Raw genomic sequence first — 21,114 nt, forward strand, 5'->3', positions numbered from 1 at the left:
CCTTTGTGGGTGTGCACCAGAGTAACAAGAATCATCATCATCATATGTGTCTCTGTCTCGTTCTCGTACATATCCATCAATTCTACAATTTATAGACTAGCCTATTTATACTCGCAGCTTACGCAGACAGTGAGGCAGCGGCCGTATTTTGTCGTAAATCACGTTATCGACAGTGTATATGGACGGTTTGGTAGCTAGTTTCAATATAACCTGGTCGCGTGAATTTGTAAAGTGCGTCGTATTGCCGCAACATGCGCTTCCAGGAACCTCACGAGGTCGCAGCACGTAGTACTGCCGCCGTTAAACCAAAGATTGCCTACAAAAAAAGTTGGCTTCCTTATTTCAAAAAGAGAGGCTGCTTTTATGGCTTCCTTATTTCACACAAGCCAATGTTAAACTTGGCATGTTGTTATCAGTGTGTCTTCATTTCATTTTCATTTTTTTGAAGTGCGCCGCCTTGGTCACCCTAGATGCATTTTCGCAATAATGTAATTTTCTCGCTGATGCTATTCGCGATGTGCTGAACAAGTGGTTAGTACCGTCGCGACACGACAACATGACTGAGCAAGTTTCACGCTGTCAATCGTTACTATCGCCCGATAATCGCCTGCATGTGGTTGAGCCTTGAGAAACTACGGGTATTTTTTCATGTTACCTTCTGCGGCGGTGGCATCTCGTCGAACCTGGACGCGGTGACGAGAAATATATCTGGGTGCGGCTTGCCCCGCCTCACATCGGGGTCTCCTCCCGAGCAGACCACGTGGTGGAACAGGGCCAGGAATTCACGGTGTCTTGACATCTTCAGAGTGAATGAGGCCGGCTTGGAACTGGTTGCAATGGCGATGGGGATGTCATGCGCGCAAAGGTGACGCACGAGCTTGTCAGCACCTGCAATTCGTATAGGTGTGGGCTTTTGCAAAGTTGCCAATATGGTATATTCACATGTATAAGACAATTATGTGGATCAGATTGAGCATTGTAAATATCAGCAAAATAAGCTTTTGTTTTGTAAATTCATCGACATCTTTGTGGTCTTCAGTATCTTGCATCCACACTCCCTCATCACGAGGTCATGGCCCTCTATCATCTCTCCGAGGGTTTTTCCAATTCCTCATCCTAACCTTACTCGATAGCAATTCTCCAAACCAGGATTCTTCAAACGGGGTTTTTTCCTTCGCGGGAAAGGTTGAATTGTTTTCTGCCCAACATTGAACCGCATTGCCTGAACTACGGAGAGGTGTACTGCTCATCAACTCATACATGCTGGTAATGTTTTGCGTTACGTGAACCAGAATTTAACAAAGCAGATGATTGCAAGGAAGGCCTACATAGTGGCGACTTCTAGGTTAAACTTCGCGCTCTCCAGGGGTTCTACGAGATTGCGTAAGGCCACATTCTTCTGGCCTTTTCGTTGCAATGCTCTGCGACTGCAAAATATTGCCCCTAAAAGTGGGCATCGCAGTTCCTCAAGACCTCAGTAAAGTCATCTGTCAGTCTATGCTTTTACTGTCGCCATTTATTTCTACATCTATCTTTGAGTTTAATTTTTTATTAGCAATATCTAGCAGCAAATTAGCCAAAGGATGTACAGTGGATGTTATTTTAAGTAAATTTAATGTGGATGTGAAAAAACTATGCATGAAAAGTTAACTTGTACTGGACTGCGATCAAACTTGCACCCTTTGAATAAATCGTCCGATGCTCTGCCAACTGAGCTACCATAGCGACTACCTCTCCGTTCAATGTATGGGGCATATATGTAAAATAAACGTGTGAGCGCCAGTCATCGCCATCAGTAGCCATGACGCCGAGTGTGGCATACTCTTTATCTGCCAGTTTGCCGTCACGTACCACGTGAACATATTACGGGCGAGCGAAAAATCAATAATCCCTCATGTACTATATACTTCGAGGCACAAAGTCTGCCAGAACAAGTTTCTCGCAAATGAATGGAGGAAAACAGTATAGATTTTAGGGCTCGATTTTTTAATTAGACCCAAGAGCAACGACATCTAATAGATAATAACACCAATAAACGTGTTGGAGATGTTATTAGTAGTGATAACTTGCTTCTTGACGTGTTCAAAACGGAGATTTGTAGTGCCGGAGCCACTAAGTCTTTTGCGTACGCACGCTCTTGAGCTTCTTCGTCCTCTGAGCCATATTCAAGGAAAACACAAACGAACTCATGCGATTAGATGTGCAAGGCACTGCGAGCGCACTGCACTAATTATATTGCACGACGTACCATCTATTACACCCTATTCAATCCTTTTTGGTGGGTATTTCTTAGTAAATTATGTCCAGACTGTGGTATGCACCACATTACGTCAGACTTCAGAATGCTGCCGCATGACCACCGTTTATAGACACACTGATTCTCGCATGAGAAAGATAGCTGAAGCCGTCGCTATGTGCAAAAATTTTGGCGCGTTCGTCAACGCATAACCGATTGCGTTACTTGGTTGCGAGTATTCGGACATGACGCAATGATATTATAAGTTTTGGGTTTCCTCACGTGCATTTGTTGCGTGCGCATGTTTTGTTTTTATTCTTTATTTACACTCACGCTAAAGAGCCATTCAGGCATTACAGTAGGAGGAAGGAGGTTACACTGAGAATTTGAAAATCATACATTTTAAGGACATTGGCGGTGGAAGAAAGAAATTTAAGCATGCTTACTATAGAGATGTAGTAACGTATGCTGTTATCCATGCATATAATTGACCTAAAGATAATGCAACCTAGACGAAGAGGAAAAGAAGCATAAAAATATACTATACAAGCATAAAAATACAAGATATATGTGACAGAAACTAAACTTTGCTTGAAGTTCGACTGCAGGTGAAGTAGAATGAGATGTCAAAGAGCTGACGCAAAAGCTTCGTTATCTAGTATGCTGATTGTGTCAGCAGGTAGAAATTTCCATTCAGAAACAGTTGGGGGAAATGGTGCTTTTAAAAAGATTAGTCGTGCAGCTACACTTTTTAACCTTGAGCTCACGATCTAATCACGTTGATATAAAATTAGGCTGTAGAATGCATTGATTGCGGTCTATTCCAATGTGCCCAAGATATATATTGTGAAAAAGCTTCACGCGCCACATTTGCCTTCTTTTTTCTTGAAGCTATAATTTAAATGTTTCCTTTGTAGGGGTAATGCTAAGATTTCTTTCAGAGCCAGGATAACATACCTTCAACCTATGTTCTGAACTGGCTCAAGCTTGTCGCAATCGACACTTGTGGAAGGGTCTCATACAGTGCAACTCTACCCTAAAATTATTCTGACGTAGCTGTTGTAAAAGAGATCGTGGGTCTGTTGATGAAACTGATTTGTGTTACGCCGAAATTAACCTAACATCCTACATCATTTACTGTGAAGAAATCGACATGTCTGCGCCAACACATAGATGATGTAGGAATTACGCAGAAGCACTTATACTTAGAAACAGTTTGTAACGGAGAACCAGACATATTTTAAAGTTCTGGTGCCATACGTTGTTTTGTGAAACGCATATGAACAGTTTTCTGCTCGTTTATTTGCATATGTATTCACGGCACCAATTTTCAATTTTTGCAACATCGTTTTGTAAAATAACGGTATCATCAACGCTTGTAGCTTCCCTGTATAGAATTATATCATCAGCGAAGCGTCTGAGGTAAGATGCGATGATGTCAAGAAAATTATTTATGAATAATAAAAAGAGCACTAGGCCCAAGACTGAGCCCGGAGGGACACCAGATGCTACGCTAGCCCTATCCTATTCTGCACCATTTACAACTACGTACTAATTACGCAAAGACAAGTATTCCCGATTCCATGTTATCACCTGTAAATAAATAATAAACCCACGTAGCTCGCCTAAAAGCAGCCCACGTTCTACAAGGTCGATCGGTTTCCTTAATTCAACAAGTATCGATTCAACACAAGAGCATTCATGTAATGCACTACACACTTCATGAAGAAACTCTATTATTGAGGCACGCAGTAAAGCCATTATCTAAAACGATGCTGTTTTAGATTAGGAAGATTTTGATTGATTATATGTGTCATTACATTGTTGCACAGGATGCAATCTATTATTTTGCAGGCTGTACTTGTCAGGGATATAAAGAATTTCGAGGACAGTAATAGCTCAAGGATATTGACACGTGTTTCGAGTGCAGCTACTGCATCCGCTGCCATCACTCCAGTATCTCTCTTTATTAGGTCTACTGCTGGGGGAGGAGTACTGGTGACCAAGTGGGAAAGTTTGACCTCGGCTGGTACAAATCTTTTCTACAACACTTTGGTGAGTGCATGTAGGCTTGCGTTACCGTAACACTTGCGTTACCTTGCGACACAGAAGTGTGCGACAAAATTTGTGTGGGGCGTATAAGTGAATTTGTGGATCCTCGTACAGGTGCTACAACGGCACAAAGAATAAAACCTATAAACTTACAGATGCGAATGAGAAGTCATGTTTTACATTCAAGGCTAATAAATGTTTTCGTTGACTTCATTTTTGTCATCCGTTAGCGTCAATTTCGCTAATGTCACACCCGTGGCGTCGATACCTTAGCGATGTTTTGATGAAGCATTGAATAAATCACTTCTTTGTTATAAATTAAACATGAAATTTCATAAATTCTTTTATGACAGAAAAAGTACTGCAGTACACACACACACACGAAACAGGTTATGAACTGCACACAGTATAAAAGTTTACAACTTCTTTGTTTCTATTATTACCTTCACACCCTAAAAAGGCATTTTCACAAATTTAAGCATACACCACTTATCCCGTAACCATCAGCATCAATAAATATCAGTAGGAATTGTAGGCTACCGCCAAGGTAATCACACACCGCGAATTTCCTCAGTGCGCATGAGGTGAGCATACGTACACAGTAGCTCATACCTCATTCCATAGAAAAAGACCACGTTGTAGGCGTGCTTTCACTGGAAAACGTTACACCGATGAGGTGGTACGTATATCTACGGTGACTACAACGTCAGTTCAGTACAGATAACTAAATTCCCGTTTTGCATCATTACACGAATTATATTCAGCAAATACGTGTCCAGTTACGAGGTACCGGTAGAATTTTCAAGCTGGCAGATATCTTTATCTACACCCACCTAATAATTTAGCTTCATGTTAACTTCTACAGAGGGTTAGCTATCATGCGGTACTCTGAGATATCACCCACAAATGCTTCGATTTACCAAAGCACACTTAGTGAAGGTTGTTTTATGCCAGTTCAAGTGGGCCATTTAGGTACATTCATAGGCAGTATGCTTTGAAACCATGAGTTACACATCAAGGTATCTGATGCTAAACTGCCTGATAGAATGAACTTGTAGCAGAGAAGAAATAGTGACAGAAAATGACCGTGCTCTTTCAAAGATGTAGAAGATAAAAATTGCAAATAAAGTTCACATAGAAGAGTGCCTTACAAGAAAATTTAAGTAAAACAAAGATAAGGCTAATTTCTCGCAATGAACGCGCAGAAGCTTTTTGAGAAGATGTTGTGGGTGACTACTAGCCAAAATACTTTCTGCTGAGACGCGGCTAACTATGTTCAGTGAACCCAAGCCGACCGGCATATATGTTCTTGCAAGTTGCAACACGCTTGCGTCACTTAGATTAGGCAAAGCCCTCGTGACCTATAATGCACTGCCCACAAGTACACATACCTCGCCCACTTGACGCAGGTGTCGGGTAATACATTTAGCCATATGCAAACCAAAAGGCCCCATGCCAAATGAACAGCTCACCACCACATTTTAGCAATTTTTTCATTGAAAAAGATGTGTTATCTTTGCCTGAAATCTGTTTAGGGGCGCGATGCGCCTTACGTGGAATGCTTCATAACAATTTATGAATAAATTTTCAGTTGAACAGATAATTAGTGTATTTCTCGATGCCACGAATCACAGCAATGCCAGCTATTTTCATAATCTAGTGCACTTTCTCAGGTAGTGTGGCATACTTGGAAGTGCAAACTTAAATGTAGGTTCTTCCGTTCTCACGTAGAGTATTCTCTACTACACCACTTACGGCAATTCGATTGCATTACAGAGCCTATGGAACATTGAACTTACCAGGCATAAGCTGGGCTTCGGGGAACGTCTCTTCAAATATGTGGTCCAGTGCCGCCATGTACTCGTGCGTTGTCAGGGGCAGGCCGAGGAAGTCGATGGTAGTGCGCGCTGCGTCGGCTTCGGGCGTTCCCATCACCCGCTTCTTCAGTTCCCAGGTAAACATTTTGCCATACCGCGATGCCACCGTCTCCGCTGCACGAGTGTACAAATTCTCCGTGTCTTCCAGGGTGACGCCAAGCGTGGTCAATGAAAGCAGAAGAGTGAAGACCCCGTTAACCAGTTGACTGCGTGGGTTTTGCGGCGACGTTCATCACTCTCAAAACTCTCGTCTTCTCACAACCCGAAAGGGCTTAGTTGACAACAAAACGAGCATTCAAAAAGTAACGAAGACTAAGTAGTTAGCGCTCATAAGTGATCACACAGGAGCCTACGAACATTGAAGTTACTGCTAAGTAGCTTCACTATGTATATACTAACATACCGCTGGTACTTATTATTCATTCCAGCTCCTTGTTATATTAAGTCTCGCAAATCTTTTGTAATGACACTATGAGAGCCTTTATCACAGCTTTTTGGTGCATGCTATGGTCATACTGAACAAATAAAAGTGCACATACGCACGCGCAACACACACGCAAAAAACACACTTGAAGACGTGCATGGTTGGCGGACGTTCATGTTTTTGTTTTTTTGCCCTTCGTAGGATGAGACAAGGACGATACACGAACTGCAGGATAGGCGTTGGGCAAACCTACAGCAATGATTTGCGCACCACCTGTCCTGAAGATTTTATATCGTTCTCGTCTCGTCATCCGCAGCACTCCAAAAAACCTAAATAGGCTGCCACTTAAAAAATTCTGAAAAATAAAAACAAGAAGACAAGCCAAGCGGCCCCTTAAATTGAATTACGCAGCGTTAACCCAGAAATAGACAAAGCAGAAGCGCAGGCTCACTCAACACAACCTAGGCATTCTAACAATCAATTTATCTTTTTTAGACTACGTAGAATGCGCCAGACGTATAGCTAAAACAACTTGTTACTTTATTTTCTTTTGTCTGGTACGCTTTCATAGACTGTCTTTTGCCTAAAATATTCATCTCTTTGAAGCGCGGCTCACATTTGCAGTCTTTAGACTCCGTGGTTTAGTTTACGCTCTCTGGTGTGCTGAATTACGTTTCAATGTCATTCTCGTTGAGTCTGGTATTTGGTTGATAAATTACGTCTCTACGCCAATGCCATCAAGGCCAGCAAACAGTTCTGTTAACACAAACACACACAAATCACATCAACTTCCAACCTAATTTCTGTTCTGCACATATCACATTAGCAAAGGAGGAAAAGGAAAACCTTTCCTCCTATTAGTTCATTACCCTTTTTATGATTCCAAAGTCACCATGCTTACCGCAATAACACGCCTGATAATCGCGAAAACGCACAATAAAATGTAAGTGGTGACATAGCCTTGGTACTCTCAGCAATCGTCGTCACGTCTTATCATTTGCTAACCTCTACATGAATTTACGTCGTACCTAATCGATTACAATGAAGTATCCTCTGATCGTGTCAGAGCCTTGACCAACCAAGTTCCACTGAAAATTGTGTGGGCAAATCTCGCCCTAATAATAAAGACTTGGTTTGAAATTCGTGACGTTAAACAAAGATATCTTGGCGCGAAATTACAAAATTGCACTTCAACCTTCATCATGGTATCGCGATTCTTCTCAAGTGTAAAAAAATCAAGGATTTACTTGTTTTTTGTTAACTGCAACCCTAGAAATGCTGGCGGAGTTATCATGTTAGTGAAGAATGACAATAAATGTGTTATTGTGGAAGAATGTTCCAGAACCACTAATGCTTTTGAGGTTCTCGTTGTCGAAAATGGCGCTAAAGTGTACAACATTATGTACCGTCCATCTCACGTGAGTGTGTGGAATTTCTACACATTTTAGAGGTATTTTAATGATGATGCTAGCACTGTCATTCTAGAAGGTGACATAAATATAGATTGCTTGCAAAAATCAACAATTAATGATCATCTTTTTTATTTTATTCTTGGACGCGAACAGGTTTATTATTGCAATCAGTTGACCTACAGCAGTACAACCAGCTTCTTTGACATTACTAGACGTCTTTGTTACGAATATTTCACCCCAGCATCGCAGTTCTGGCGTCATCAGTTCTGTGAGCGATCAGCTACCCATTTATCTACTATCGGCGCAAATAAAGCCCTCCACTACGTCACGACACCCGTTCACTAAGTCTTGAAAACAGATAAACTCTCGCACTTTGAAAGCCTTCGTTATCATACGTTTTGAACAGAATGGAGCCAAGTATTAGAAGCTGCTGAACCAGAGGCAGCGTGTAATAGGTTCGTGAATGTTTTAAGGCAGTGCATGAACAATATTTTCAACGCAAATCACGAAAACGAGCTCGGAAAGCTCGCAAGCCATGGGTCACAGGGCAACACCTTATGAGTATGGAAGAAAAAGACCAACTGTATCATATGTTTATGAAAATAAGAGCTTTTACAAATTTACTTTCTTTTAGGGCCTTAGGAACCAGCTGAACAAACAGCCCCAAGCAGCGAAACAAAATGATTAAAGCAATAACTTTTCCCCTGAAGTGCTCAAAAACCAACACCTTATGTGGAAACAATTGAACAGTGTGCTGCACTGTGACCCCAAGAAGAATCTACTTCATTTTATTTTATTATTTTATATGATACTTCAAAGGCCCTAAATGAAGTGGTTTTGCATGAGGGGTGGGCAAATCTACATTATCAGGTCTTTAATAATGCGTTTGAACGTGGTTGAGTCAGATTGAAGCACTGCTTTTCTGGAAAGCCCATTCCAGTCACCCGATGTCAGGTTGAAGAAGGAGAACGCATGGGAGACAGTGAGATCTTGAGAGGGGGATACGGTCTTTTCGTGGTTGGTCCGGCTTGAGTGGCGATGTGCGTGAACAATGAGTTCGACTTGGGGTGATTTGTAAGAGAACTTGTGAAAGAGAGAAAGGTGGGTGACTCGACACCGTGATCCAAGATTAGATTTGTGGGGTTTAACGTCCCAAAACCACCATATGATTATGAGAGACGCCGTAGTGGAGGGCTCCGGAAATTTTGACCACCTGGGGTTCTTTAACGTGCACCCAAATCTGAGTACACGGGCCTACAACATTTCCGCCTCCATCGGAAATGCAGCCGCCGCAGCCGGGATTTGAACCCGCGACCTGCGGGTCAGCAGCCGAGTACCTTAGCCACTAGACCACCGCGGCGGGGCAACACCGTGATCCAAGGCTCGGAAGGTTTGCTTGGGATTTGAAAATTTGATCAACTGGAGTTATAGAACTAGTCCAAAAAAATGAAACATATCTGTATGAATTCAATCATGGTGTTGTGGCTATGTTGCTAAATGTTGCTTATGACAAACGCATATTACAAAATTTGGCCTGACAAGAAAGCAGTAGGTTAAACGTTTGACTGAGGAGGTTGCTAATCGGATATTACGTGGCAAGAAACCAAGAACACGATTAGCAGAATTGCGCCCAGACGCGGTGGTATAGTGGCTAACGTACTCGGCTGCTAACCTGCAGGTCGTGGGGTATGATCCCGGCTGCGGCAGCTGCATTTCCGATAAAGGCAGAAATGTTGTAGGCACATGTGCTCTGATTTGGGTGAACGCTAAAGAACCCCAGATGGTCGAAATTTCAAGAGCCCTCCACTACGGCGTCTCTCATGTGCATACGGGGGTTTTGGGACGTTAAACCTTACACAACTAACGATTAGCAGAAAATGTTTTTCTGGTTTTGGGGCTGGGCCAAGATAGAATAAAAGTGAGGTTAATTTGTAAATACTTGTAGATATTAAGAGCAGATAATAGAGTTACATACGATATAATTACGAACAGGGTATGACTTCTTTCATGAAAAGTGAGAAGGTGGGTTTTTGTTGCGTTTACTGACATAAACCACTCGTGACACCGATGTTCAATTTTACTGAGGTGAGATTGTAAGCATAAAACATCATGATTAATTTTAAAAGGCCGGTATAGTACGCAATCGTCTGAAGACAATTGAAATCCGGAAGAAATGTTACTTGGAAGATATGTAATGTAAATGAAAAAGGGGAGGAGCCCGAGAATGTGCCATGAGGGAGCCCGGATGTAACGGGTACGAGAGCAGAAAAGTGTTCGTTGACGTATTTATTTGTTGGCTTTTGCACATAAAATCACGTATCCAATAAAAACCAATATGATGGAGGTTTAGATAAGACATTTTCTAGAACAGGTGGGTGTGAGGTACTTCTCAAAAGCTTTTTTCAAAATAAAAATAGCGCGTCATTGGTAGCGCGTCATCATTACTATCAAGGGCGAAGCGTTAACAGATGCGCGCTTGGCAAATTCCTTTAACGACTTTTTAACATCACTTGCGAATAATAATCACGATCCAAATAGCATTTAGTATTTAACAGCACAGATAAAAAAAGCGCATCCTTCTATCCAACTACAACGCCAAAAATAAACATCTGTTTTGTAACTAAAAAACGGTACGTGTACGGGTGTTCACGAATTGCAGATCTGACCTGAGGAATTTCTGACCAACATTATAACGCCAATTCTAGAACACGTCATTAAGCTTATGTTTCTGTTGGCACATTTGACGAACAACTACATATGTCAAAGGTAACTGTTATGTTAACAGACGGTGACATTAATGATTTCTTCAATTATTTCACAATGTTTATATATCCAGTTTTTTATTTGCTTTGAGAAATTGATGTATCAACGAATATATCTTTTCAAGCGACGTATTACATCATTACGCCTCGCCAGTTTTGTTTCTGGAAGGATTGTTTAACTGAGACGGCTGTTTTGAGACAAAAGAAGCCAATTTTAGAGTGTTTCGAGAGTCATCTTCGTACACTAGGCCTAATAATTCACTATTCGAAAGCATTTGACTTAATTAAACACTATTCTTTGTTCGTAGAACTGCAGCATTGTGGTTTTAGAGGGACTTTCCTGAAACTGATAATTTTTTTTTACTTTGTTCATCACCGCTACCAAGCCACCGTTAATGATTTTGCATCAGAATTCAAACAAGTTAAGGCTGGTGTACCTCAGGGTATCATTTTGGGCTCATTGCTTTTTAATATATATGTGAGTGAGATAGTAAATATTTGTGCTAATACAAAATTTATCATCTACGCTGATGAGACAAGTATTTTTATCTCAGGACGTCGTGACTTTCACACATCCCAGAAAAAAGAAACGTCGTCCTAAACGAAGTTCACACTAAGAGTATCACCATTTCTTTGAACAGAAAGGCAGCAAAAACAAAAGTTGTTATATTTCGGCCTCAGAAGAAAACACTGAACACCACAAACTGTCTTAAGTTAGGTACCTCAACTACAGAATTGTCACGCGATGCTAGAAGCCAGTGAGTCATTTTTGAAGAACATGTAACGTAGAGAGAACAAGTGAATGGCACACTGAATAAACAAAAAAAAACTGCGGAAACATCGTCCAAGTTTTGTTACGTCGTGCCACAGAATATGAAGTTGTTAGTTTACAAATCATTGTTTTCGTCAAACTTATCGTCACTTAGTCTGGCACACGACCACGCAATACCAGTGTTCAGAATTTACAAAAACTCTAAAATAAAGTCATTCGAAAATTGTTATTGCCGCATGTGTTGGCCACATGAAACCAATTTTCAAGGCTCTGAACTTATTTTCAGTAAAAGAGCTCTATCACGCAATTCGAAACAAGCGCTACAAGATGGGTATGAAAAATATTGACACCTTTTCCACAAAATTTTCATGGCCAACATTTGCGGAGTTTGAAGGTTTGTGAAGACTGAAGGTTACACAGAACTTGAACCAATTACGGAACTCAGATGCGCGCACAGAAGTTACGGCTACTACTCAATAATTCCAAGCAACATATGTAACACTTGAATTTACATGATTCACATCTCCGTGATGATAAACGCATTTAGTAATGTCTCCCCCCAACCATTTCCTCATTGTGTACATTTTTAAGTTTTCTTAGCTAATTTATTTATGTTGTTACAGTGACGATAACTGCCATGTGCCCATTTTCGCCTTACTGTATACTCTGTACGCCATGTTTCTCAAGCCCGGGGGTGCAAACCCTGTCAAGCCTGATCTATGGCTTTTTTGTCTGTACCCAACAAGCTCCATTTCCCACCAAGCTTTCAATAATGTCTTTGAAGCTAAGATAAATTCTGATTGATTGATTGATGTTCTCCTCAAGCTATGACGCTGAAATGAATTACGTTAGAGTTTAAAGAGTAAGAATTTGATCATAAGCCCTAACGCTGTTTCTCTGAACAGTCACCTTAAATTATTAACAACAAATAATGTCACCATGACAACAAGCCTAGAGCCACAAGCTTTCATAGTGTGAAGAAACATTGCAAATTATAATAATAACCCAGCAAGATTTTCAAGGTTATAATTGAATTATGACTTTACCCTTGGGGTTTATTGCCTCATGCATCATAATTTCTTCTCGCCCTTTGTGCTACGAGATAAGGCAAGCACAACAGGACAGATAGACGGCTACCTGTAGCATGCTATCTGTTTTGTTGTTCTGCTCTCAGCATCATTTTTTATTGCGAAGGGCAAGCGGAAATTACGGAAACCCACCAACTCGTCTGAATCACTGGTCTGCTGGTCGCAAAATATTTTTATTCGGTAATGCAGCAGTTGAGTTACAAAAATTTTTTCCGTGCTAAATCCAAGCGATATTTCATTCTAGTGGTTACGACGGTTACTCTGGAAGCTAGGAAACATTAATTCGGGAAGCAGAGAAATTGGTTGTGTTGTATGACACTGTGGCCAGAATCTACGCCAGCGCACATAATGATATTGATGGTCATGTTTTTTTTTTTTTACTTCCTCAACCAGTTCGCACGTACGGCCAGATGGTGACGAGTGCAGCGCAAGTACATAGCGGCTGGCCGTGGCACACTTGTGCAGAAAAAAAACCTTCTTGCCTGTCCATGTTGTTTCCTCGTACCATTTTCGCGCTGTAACTACAATATAACTACAAAATACACACACGTTACGGCACGTATTCTCTAAAGAAAACGTAGACGCAGCAGAGCAAGTTCGAAAACATCTCACATGGATGATTGCTCGTGGTTTAGAGCATGCTACCTCTTACACAGATTGCAGCCGCGTGGGAAAGCTTCATTTACAGAAGCCACCGTCATCTTTATCGATTAACTTGTATTAATCCATCTTTTCAACTTCTTGAGTAACATCATACAAAGAAGGTAATGAACTAAATGGTTGAAGTACGCTCTAGGTGCAGGTATCGCTACCGCTTTTAACTCTTAAAAGGTAAGCTTAAGAATCGCCCAACCTTTCTTGCCGCCAGAGGAGCTAGCAATATTCCACTGTTATTAAGAAAAAATTTTAATTATTTCCTCAGTCAAGTACAAGTGATCTAGCTTGCAGGTTCACTGGGGCACTGAATGTTGGTAGGCAGTGTTTTTTGGCTACGAAAACGTACTGCATAGCTAGTTTAACATACAACACCCCATTCGCTCTGGCTCACCTAAAAGAAGACCATCCATGTCAAAAATCACGTGAGTCACTGGCTTGAACCTGGATGCTGTGGTTGATCTCGTCTTCGCGCCAGCGGTGCTTCCCAAACGAAGCAGACCTGTGCCTGGAATCAGTGCAGTATGAGCACAAAACTGTGAATATCAGCACTCAACTTATGTCGCTTTATTTACTAATGATGATAAATAAATGCTGATTTATAGCAAAAGAGTTGCCCAAAAAAGAATTTTTGTTCCTATCTTACACGCCATATTTCTAAGAAACTTCACACAGGTGACCGAACCAGCTGTTACACTTCACGAATGTTTGTTTTGTGCTAGCTCTACGCATACAAGTCCTTCACTAATATAAACCAAGTGGGTTGAGGAAAGCTAATAAGACGTTCATTAATCTAAAACTTTTTTTCATAAAATTGTGCTTTTTATCAGTATGTCTTCTCTACAATAAATGTGCGCCGAGTGAAGTTCCTGACGCGCCCTACGAATGTCATACACTTTCAATTCTAAATTTTACTCGGCCAGCTACACTCTGAAACGACCAGGTACACTAAAGGTTGGATCATAAACTAAGCTATTTTACATTTCTGTGTGTTGGTAACGCTTTTTCATGAAAAAAACACGCGACTGATTTACATATTTACATGAGGCATGCACACTAGTCGTCGAGACGCGCCGTTACACAAGGCACACTCGTCCATAACGAGGGCCAGAGAGAGAGCGTTCACATTACACAGGAAACGCCTCACAGGAAACGCCTCACAAACATATGCGTAGGCTGCAATGCTGCGTCCCAAGCAAGAGATAGGAATGCTTGGTTAAATAACTGCATGTATAAACGATTGAAGTCCTGATTGCAAAATTTCATTCCACTACTATTGAAAAAGAGCAGGCTGCTCCTACCGGTGCAGCGTAACAGCTAACAATCAAGGTTTGTTCGGGTTTGGTGCGTCTTTGCTTAGTATCATTGTTACACGACTATGTTTATGTCGAAAAATAATGCTGCACGCTCGCCATTATGGCTACTGATGGCGCCGATTCGCACTGAATTGTTTAGATGTCCCTATATACCACGATAGGAGAACAAAGGAAAGAGGGTTATGACCACCACCATAGCTCGTTCCCTTTTCTGTAGGTCGTTTCCTTCTTTGTAGTAGTAGTAGTATGCAGCCACCTCTAGATTACGAATAGGTCGATAGATGGCGTTTTGCCTGCGTGTCTTTGAAAATATTATCACTGCAAGGCATCATAGATTTTCGTTCAGTTCACTATGTTCTATAGTTGAAGGACTGAAAAACAGACAGACGGATAGACCGACAGAGTCAGATGGAGGTAAGCACAAACGGATGGACGCAAGAAGGGACGGTCGTATGAAAGCGCGGACGGACAAACAAAGATTGATGGACGCGCGGATAGACAGGCGGACGGAAAGAAACATGCACGAACTGATGGAAGCATGGATGAACGGATGCACGGATGATCAGACCGCCAGAAAGATTGACTGACAGACGGATGGAAGCACGAACGGACAGACGGATGGAAATACGAACAGACGAACCGCCGGAAGCACGCAAGAACAGAACCACGGATGAACCAAGGAGGTTCTATACTATGTCTTCTGAAGTGGAGGCGCACCCCGATAAGAGACGCCGGTCGCCGCCATATTGGAAAAGGAAATACTCGGAAGCAGACGACAAAGTGCGCTTTGTAGCTCCGCCCTCGCAGTGGCCTTTGGAGACTGTGAGATGCTTTTGTAAAGCAGTTAAAGATTTTACAAGGCCATGGTGACTTCGTGCGTCACCTATGGCTGCGCAAATCGCATAAAGAAGACGCCTGAGATCACTTTTTACGTATAAGTATTCTGGCTTCATACATCGACAATCGCCTGTTTTTTCGCGTATTCTGTTAATTAGAAACAATACCAAAGGCACGCATGTGTGCAATACATGCGGACAGCTGTATGGAAGGTAAATTGAAGCTTCAATTGCTCGCTGACAGGACGTTGTTCATGAGTTTAAAGTTTATGGATGAAGCACTTGCGGTCTATGGCTGCACGTATAAAATATTGAAACGCGTAGGACGTCTGAATGCTCTTTTAATTCCAAGTTTTCTGGTGTTGTCTTACAAGGCGAGACTGATGGCTTGCATGCATAGTTTTTTGGCGAGTGAATATTGAATTCGGTGCATGTTTATCAAGGTATTCGCAAACGCAGAGAAGAATTCTATATATGCCGTGATTATCCGTGTTACAGGTTTTGAAAGACAGTGCACTGCGTTCTGCCGGGGAACGTGCTGTTCGAAGGAATAGTTGGAGGGCTACGGTGTGACTACCTCTGTTGTATTCACTTCGAAGAATGCTGCTTCGGCAAAACGGGGCAGACAACAGAGTGCGGCCTGGCAGTGCACTTTCGATTTTTCCTGCTTTCCGAGCGCATCTGCAAAAACCTGTTATTTTCTACCTCCTCGACATAGCTTCAATAAAATCTTGGGACCAAAGTAAGCAATTGCGTCTAAAACAAGATAAGACACCTTTGAAAAAAATTCTATCTTGCCAACGAAACCGAAAACCGAAACAACGATAGACGAAGTTGCCAAAATGATCTAGTGAGTGCCGTTATATCAAACATCGAGCTACCTCGTTTCTAAGCTCTCAAGGCTGCGCTTGCCATGACAACCCACGTCACCAATGTATGTTGATAAATATAATGCATAACTAACGCCACTGCAATCGTTTTTATAAATGGTTCATTGGGGGTACGTCTCCTGGAGTTTTGACGGTTAAACGTGACATTGGTGCTTCCGTTTTGGTTCCGCCTGTATATTGGTTGGAAAGTTAGAATTCGATAAATCTAAAAAAACTGATGACTTCCAGTTTACTTAATTACCAATTTTTTTCTAACTTTTGCTATAAATTATTTCAACTTCCTTATATATCTTCTCTAGTAATCTGCCAACACACACACAAGCACATATAAGAAAGAGGCGAGCAAATGACCCTTTCCCTCTTATCCTGAGTATCTGCAGGTACATTTCTTAAAACACCCAATATATAATTTAACCCTCTTGTACCGCAATAGTGCGCCAGCAAGCTGGAAATGCAAATCATCTCTCGACAACAGAATAATCTGAAAGCGCGCATCTGACAATGGGTGCATGAAATAATTTGTTTCATAAACAAGAAGTGGCATTTATTTGTTGGTGTAAACCAAAAGTGGTTTCCATCTCATTCTTTTTTATCGTTGAACTGCAAACCGACGCGCACAACACGCGTATTTCGTTGCGGTCTTTGACGGTTCCACCCTGTTTTTCCTCTAGCAATATGGCCACTGGCGGCTTCACATGCTCCCGTTGGCGGTGGCCGGGACTGCCACTCTAGAGGTTCTATAGGACCACCTTGGAATGGACGGAAGGATGCATGGATGAATGGACGCAAGTATGAAGGACGGACGAAAAAAAGCATGAACGAACTTTTCTTTATATTAAGATAAGTTTCCAACTTTATTGTGCGTAAGAGAAAAAGATGAGTCCTGAAATTCTGAAACTTCCGTTTTTGCTTTCTCCTTATTTCACGATGCATGCACTCATACCATTTTAAAGATGATAGTCTTTCTTGCGGACCACGAAGCAAAACTTTTTGTCGGTCTGTCTGTCTGTTGTCTGTGTGTGCGTCTGTCTGTCTGTTCAGTTGTCTGTTTGTTCACCCGTAACAGTACCGGGCACGTTGAACGGCACTAGCGGATACCCCAAACGGCTGACCCCATCCACAGTGCCCACCAATGTTGCCCGAGATTCAGTGTTCATACTTGTGCAATTGTCAATTAAAAAGCAATTAGCGCGCATATCTGAGCCAGCATAACAACACGTATATATTCTGCATGTCTGTCTTGCAACGCTTGCACGACCTTGCAACACTTGCACGAAAAGCCGAGTGTTTTCAAAGTTTTGCTAATACGAGACGGTGGTGGAACCTACCCGTCGTCTTGCTTTCTACACCTTATCACCTCTGAGATGAGCGCGCACACCTATCTCAAAGCCACGCACTTCCTTTTCCAAAAAAAAAAAAACTGCTAGATAGTGCTCATGTCTCACGTGTGACGTGACTTGGTGCACTCGTTCACCTCCGTTGCACGCTCAAGGCACGCTAACGCAGCGCCTCCAGAATACCATTAACCGATTTTCTTGCGCAGAACATCAAATAAACGTTTTGTTCAATCTCTCCGACGACATTTGCAGATTAGCATGTAGATACGGGGCCAATTTTTTATTCTCTTCAGCTTTGTTATCTTTCCTTGAAGCTCGTATAGAATAGTTTTGTAACTGCGTGTCCTTTAGTCGGTCAATATAAAGAAAACAGGGCTGCTTTGCAATCTAAGAATGAAACACACAGCTACAGCTCCCGATGTTGTGTGTTTTCTTTTCCATGTCTAAACCAGCACTGCTTTCTGGAAGCTACGCAACAAATAGCTTGTTTCAAGCCCTTCAGTCTTATTTAGTCGATATTTATTACAATTTTGAATAACAAAGCCTTTAGTTGTTCAAGCATTGACATTCTTTAGCCCACTGTCTTTTTACATACGTAGTATATGAGGGTTCTGTTAAGAGGGATGGGCCCCAAAGACAGGTGTACAAGTACTGCTACCCATTGCTATGTTGTTCTTAATTTAAACTAACTATACGGCTTACGCCCCCAAGCCATAAAGTTAAGTACTGCAATATGTGTTGAAAGGTTGAATTTCACTCGCGCCTTGATGGTAGCCACCGATCAACTTCTCCTTCTGGTTGTATGCTCATGAAAGCGCCCCCTTCCTATTATGTCACTCTATGTGGCTTACTGTGCACCCCCCCCCCACTAAGTCACAGCGCCCCTTTTTTTTGATATGTGAATGCACGGGGCCGCGTCAGTGACTCTCATCTTAAGTCACCGGATGGGAGGCCGTGCCTCCCCCCCCCCCTTGTGCGCACACCTGTGGTGCAAATATGGCGGGCTTAGCACGTAACTGGGAGCATGCCGGAGTGCGAAAAGTAGCATATGACCTGATTTAACCCAGCTCTAACGTAAGAGAAAGGACGTCAGTTTCATCGCGATGAATTGAAAGCTACAGAACCATGACTTGCGTATCGCATTTTCATTTTCATATATATTTAGTAGAACACATATATGGCGCATTTTAATGCGTTATTTTTCTGTGGCATTCAAAACAAAACAAAGCATTTCTTCGGAGCTACTTTCAGAGAGTGCAACTTACCTGCGTTAAACATGTTCACGAGTGGTCCGTTAACTTCAGTCATAGTTGTATCGTGCTGAAAAAAATAGCAATATAACAATTGCAGAGTGCGCTTCATGCTTACAGGAAAAAAAGATAATGTTTGTGAGTATTGACTTTTCTTCTATGATACCTTTACATTCGATGGTTCTTTAGCATTGAAGATTCTGCTGCAGCTAACGTCAGCTGCTTTTGTGACGCGAAATTGGGTATCGTTAGTTCGGCAGACCACAAAATAGGTGCGAACAATGTGATGATTCTTAGTGACACTGTGTAAGTACCACAAATAAAGTTGCTGTCAGCAGTGTTACGTTATTGCCGTCAATTCTCCGCTTGCGCGCTTCTCACAAATCTTCCTTTGTGTCTCGCGTCACTGGGTTCACTGTTTACATTAACTCAACCTAATTTCGCAGTTTTGCTTCCATTAGACGTCCTAAGTTATGTAAGAACGCATCGTGAGTAAGTGCTGAGAAGTAAGTCAGTGTCTCGATTATTGCAGTGTCCTTCTGTTGCAATTTATTCGTCACTATACTAAACGTACATAATTCCCAGTTCTTGTAAATATGGTATCTTGTACAAACCCTACCGCTTTTTTACTCCAATTCAAATCTCCGCCATTAATGTGTGTTTCCCTGCTCACTTTATAGCCTAGCTTCTTTGATATTATTGCCCCGCCGCGTTGGTCTAGTGGCTAAGGTACTCGGCTACTGACCCGCAGGTCGCAGTTTCGTATCCCGGCTGCGGCGGCTGCATTTACGATGGAGCCGGAAATGTTGTAGGCCCGTCTGCTCAGATTTGGGTGCACGTTAAAGAACCCCAGGTGGTCGAAATTACCAGAGCCCTCCACTACGGCGTCTCTCATAATCATATAGTGGTTTCGGGACGTTAAACCCCACATAGCAATCAATCATCAATCTTCGACATTATTTTCGATTTATAAGTTACTAAGTGTTCACTCATCTGACCTGCTTTAGTATTGTAGTGCCATCATCATCACCATCATTTTCTTGATCACCGCGCCGTGCCTCTCGCGCAGCTGATGCTAGCTCGAGCTGCGCGAGAATTAGAACGGGCTTCTGGCCTGGCGGTTTGGGGCGTGGACAGCCACCGCGGCTCCGCTTCAGGCGTGGAATAAAGTGGCGAGAGAACGACACGACCACGTTGGCCGCCGTCTCGTTTTCCTCTCCCGCTACATTGGTGACCCGGAGAACACGCCCTTCGCCGAGCGGCCCGCGGCCATGTTCCCGCAACTCTGCCCGCCAGTGCCGCCGTTCCAATCGACCTACCCCAAGGTATGGTTCATGCAACTCGATGCCGTTCTGGCGTTCAATGGCGTCACGGACCAGCCGCTGATGCACGCCATTCTTCAAGACGCCCTTCCGGTAGAGTTGCGTCATCTCTCTGGCACTTCAACCTCCAGCCAGCAGCCTTACGATGACCTCTGCTCGGCGGTGCTTGCCAGACATGGCCTCACATACCGTCCGCTTCCGTTTACCCGCACCAGGCAGGTTTCCCAGGCGTCGCAGAGCAAGGTACGAACCGGTCCGCAGCCCTCCATTGACCGCTACCTCGGTACCCCGGCTTCGACTACTTCTACACCTGATCCGGTCGCAGAAACATCCACTCCTGCACCTGATCACGACCACAAGGTAGAAGACTCCCCCACTGCGACTGACCTTCCCTCCGAGAGGTACATTCCCTCAGAGCCCCCGGGCGGAGCTTCATCACACGTGCCTGCCACCTGCACGTCTTCCGTGAAATCTACGGCACGTCACACCATGACCCTACCCGACTCCACGACGGCTACCTGGTCGCACGCCTCGGAGTCTGGCGCTGACGTCCATCCGCCTGCTATTCACCTCCCGGTCACGGAACCTTCACCACCCCCAATGTACGAAAGAAACTCTCTACCAGCCACAACGCTCTGTGCGTCCTGCCAGCAGCGACCAGCATCGTCCTCGCTGTTTCCCGCAGCTGAGGTTGAGGCCGCCAGCCATCAACCACGGCCAGGCTTCCAAGACGCTGCGACTGTGACTGACGCGCTTGAGGACGACGTGCCCGGTCAGTTTCGGACGGGGCTCACCAGGCATGCAGCGCCTGTGGTGGGGCAGTCTGGGGGGTGTTGGCTGGAGGCGGCCATCAATTGTGCAGACCTGCACGCCGGCCCTCCGGACT

General features: G+C 43.0%; 1 protein-coding gene across 2 annotated transcripts in view; it reads right to left on the minus strand.

Moving 5' to 3' along the window:
• LOC119179631 (pseudouridine-5'-phosphatase) overlaps nt 1-21,114 on the minus strand; it is a 102,704-nt gene that overhangs the window by 13,088 nt on the left and 68,502 nt on the right. Inside the window, exons 5-8 of one of the 2 annotated variants that reach the window (XM_075868335.1) lie at nt 18,922-18,976; nt 13,672-13,785; nt 6,088-6,279; nt 656-888 (exon numbers count right to left, since the gene is read on the minus strand). In XM_075868335.1, the coding sequence (XP_075724450.1) occupies nt 656-888; nt 6,088-6,279; nt 13,672-13,785; nt 18,922-18,976 (594 nt within the window). Of the gene's footprint in view, nt 1-655; nt 889-6,087; nt 6,307-13,671; nt 13,786-18,921; nt 18,977-21,114 lie in introns of both variants that reach the window. The other variant, XM_075868334.1, reaches the window with a different exon arrangement.

The sequence above is a fragment of the Rhipicephalus microplus genome, chromosome 7 (genome assembly GCF_043290135.1).
Source record: "Rhipicephalus microplus isolate Deutch F79 chromosome 7, USDA_Rmic, whole genome shotgun sequence".
In the NCBI taxonomy this organism is placed as follows: Eukaryota; Metazoa; Arthropoda; class Arachnida; order Ixodida; family Ixodidae; genus Rhipicephalus; species Rhipicephalus microplus.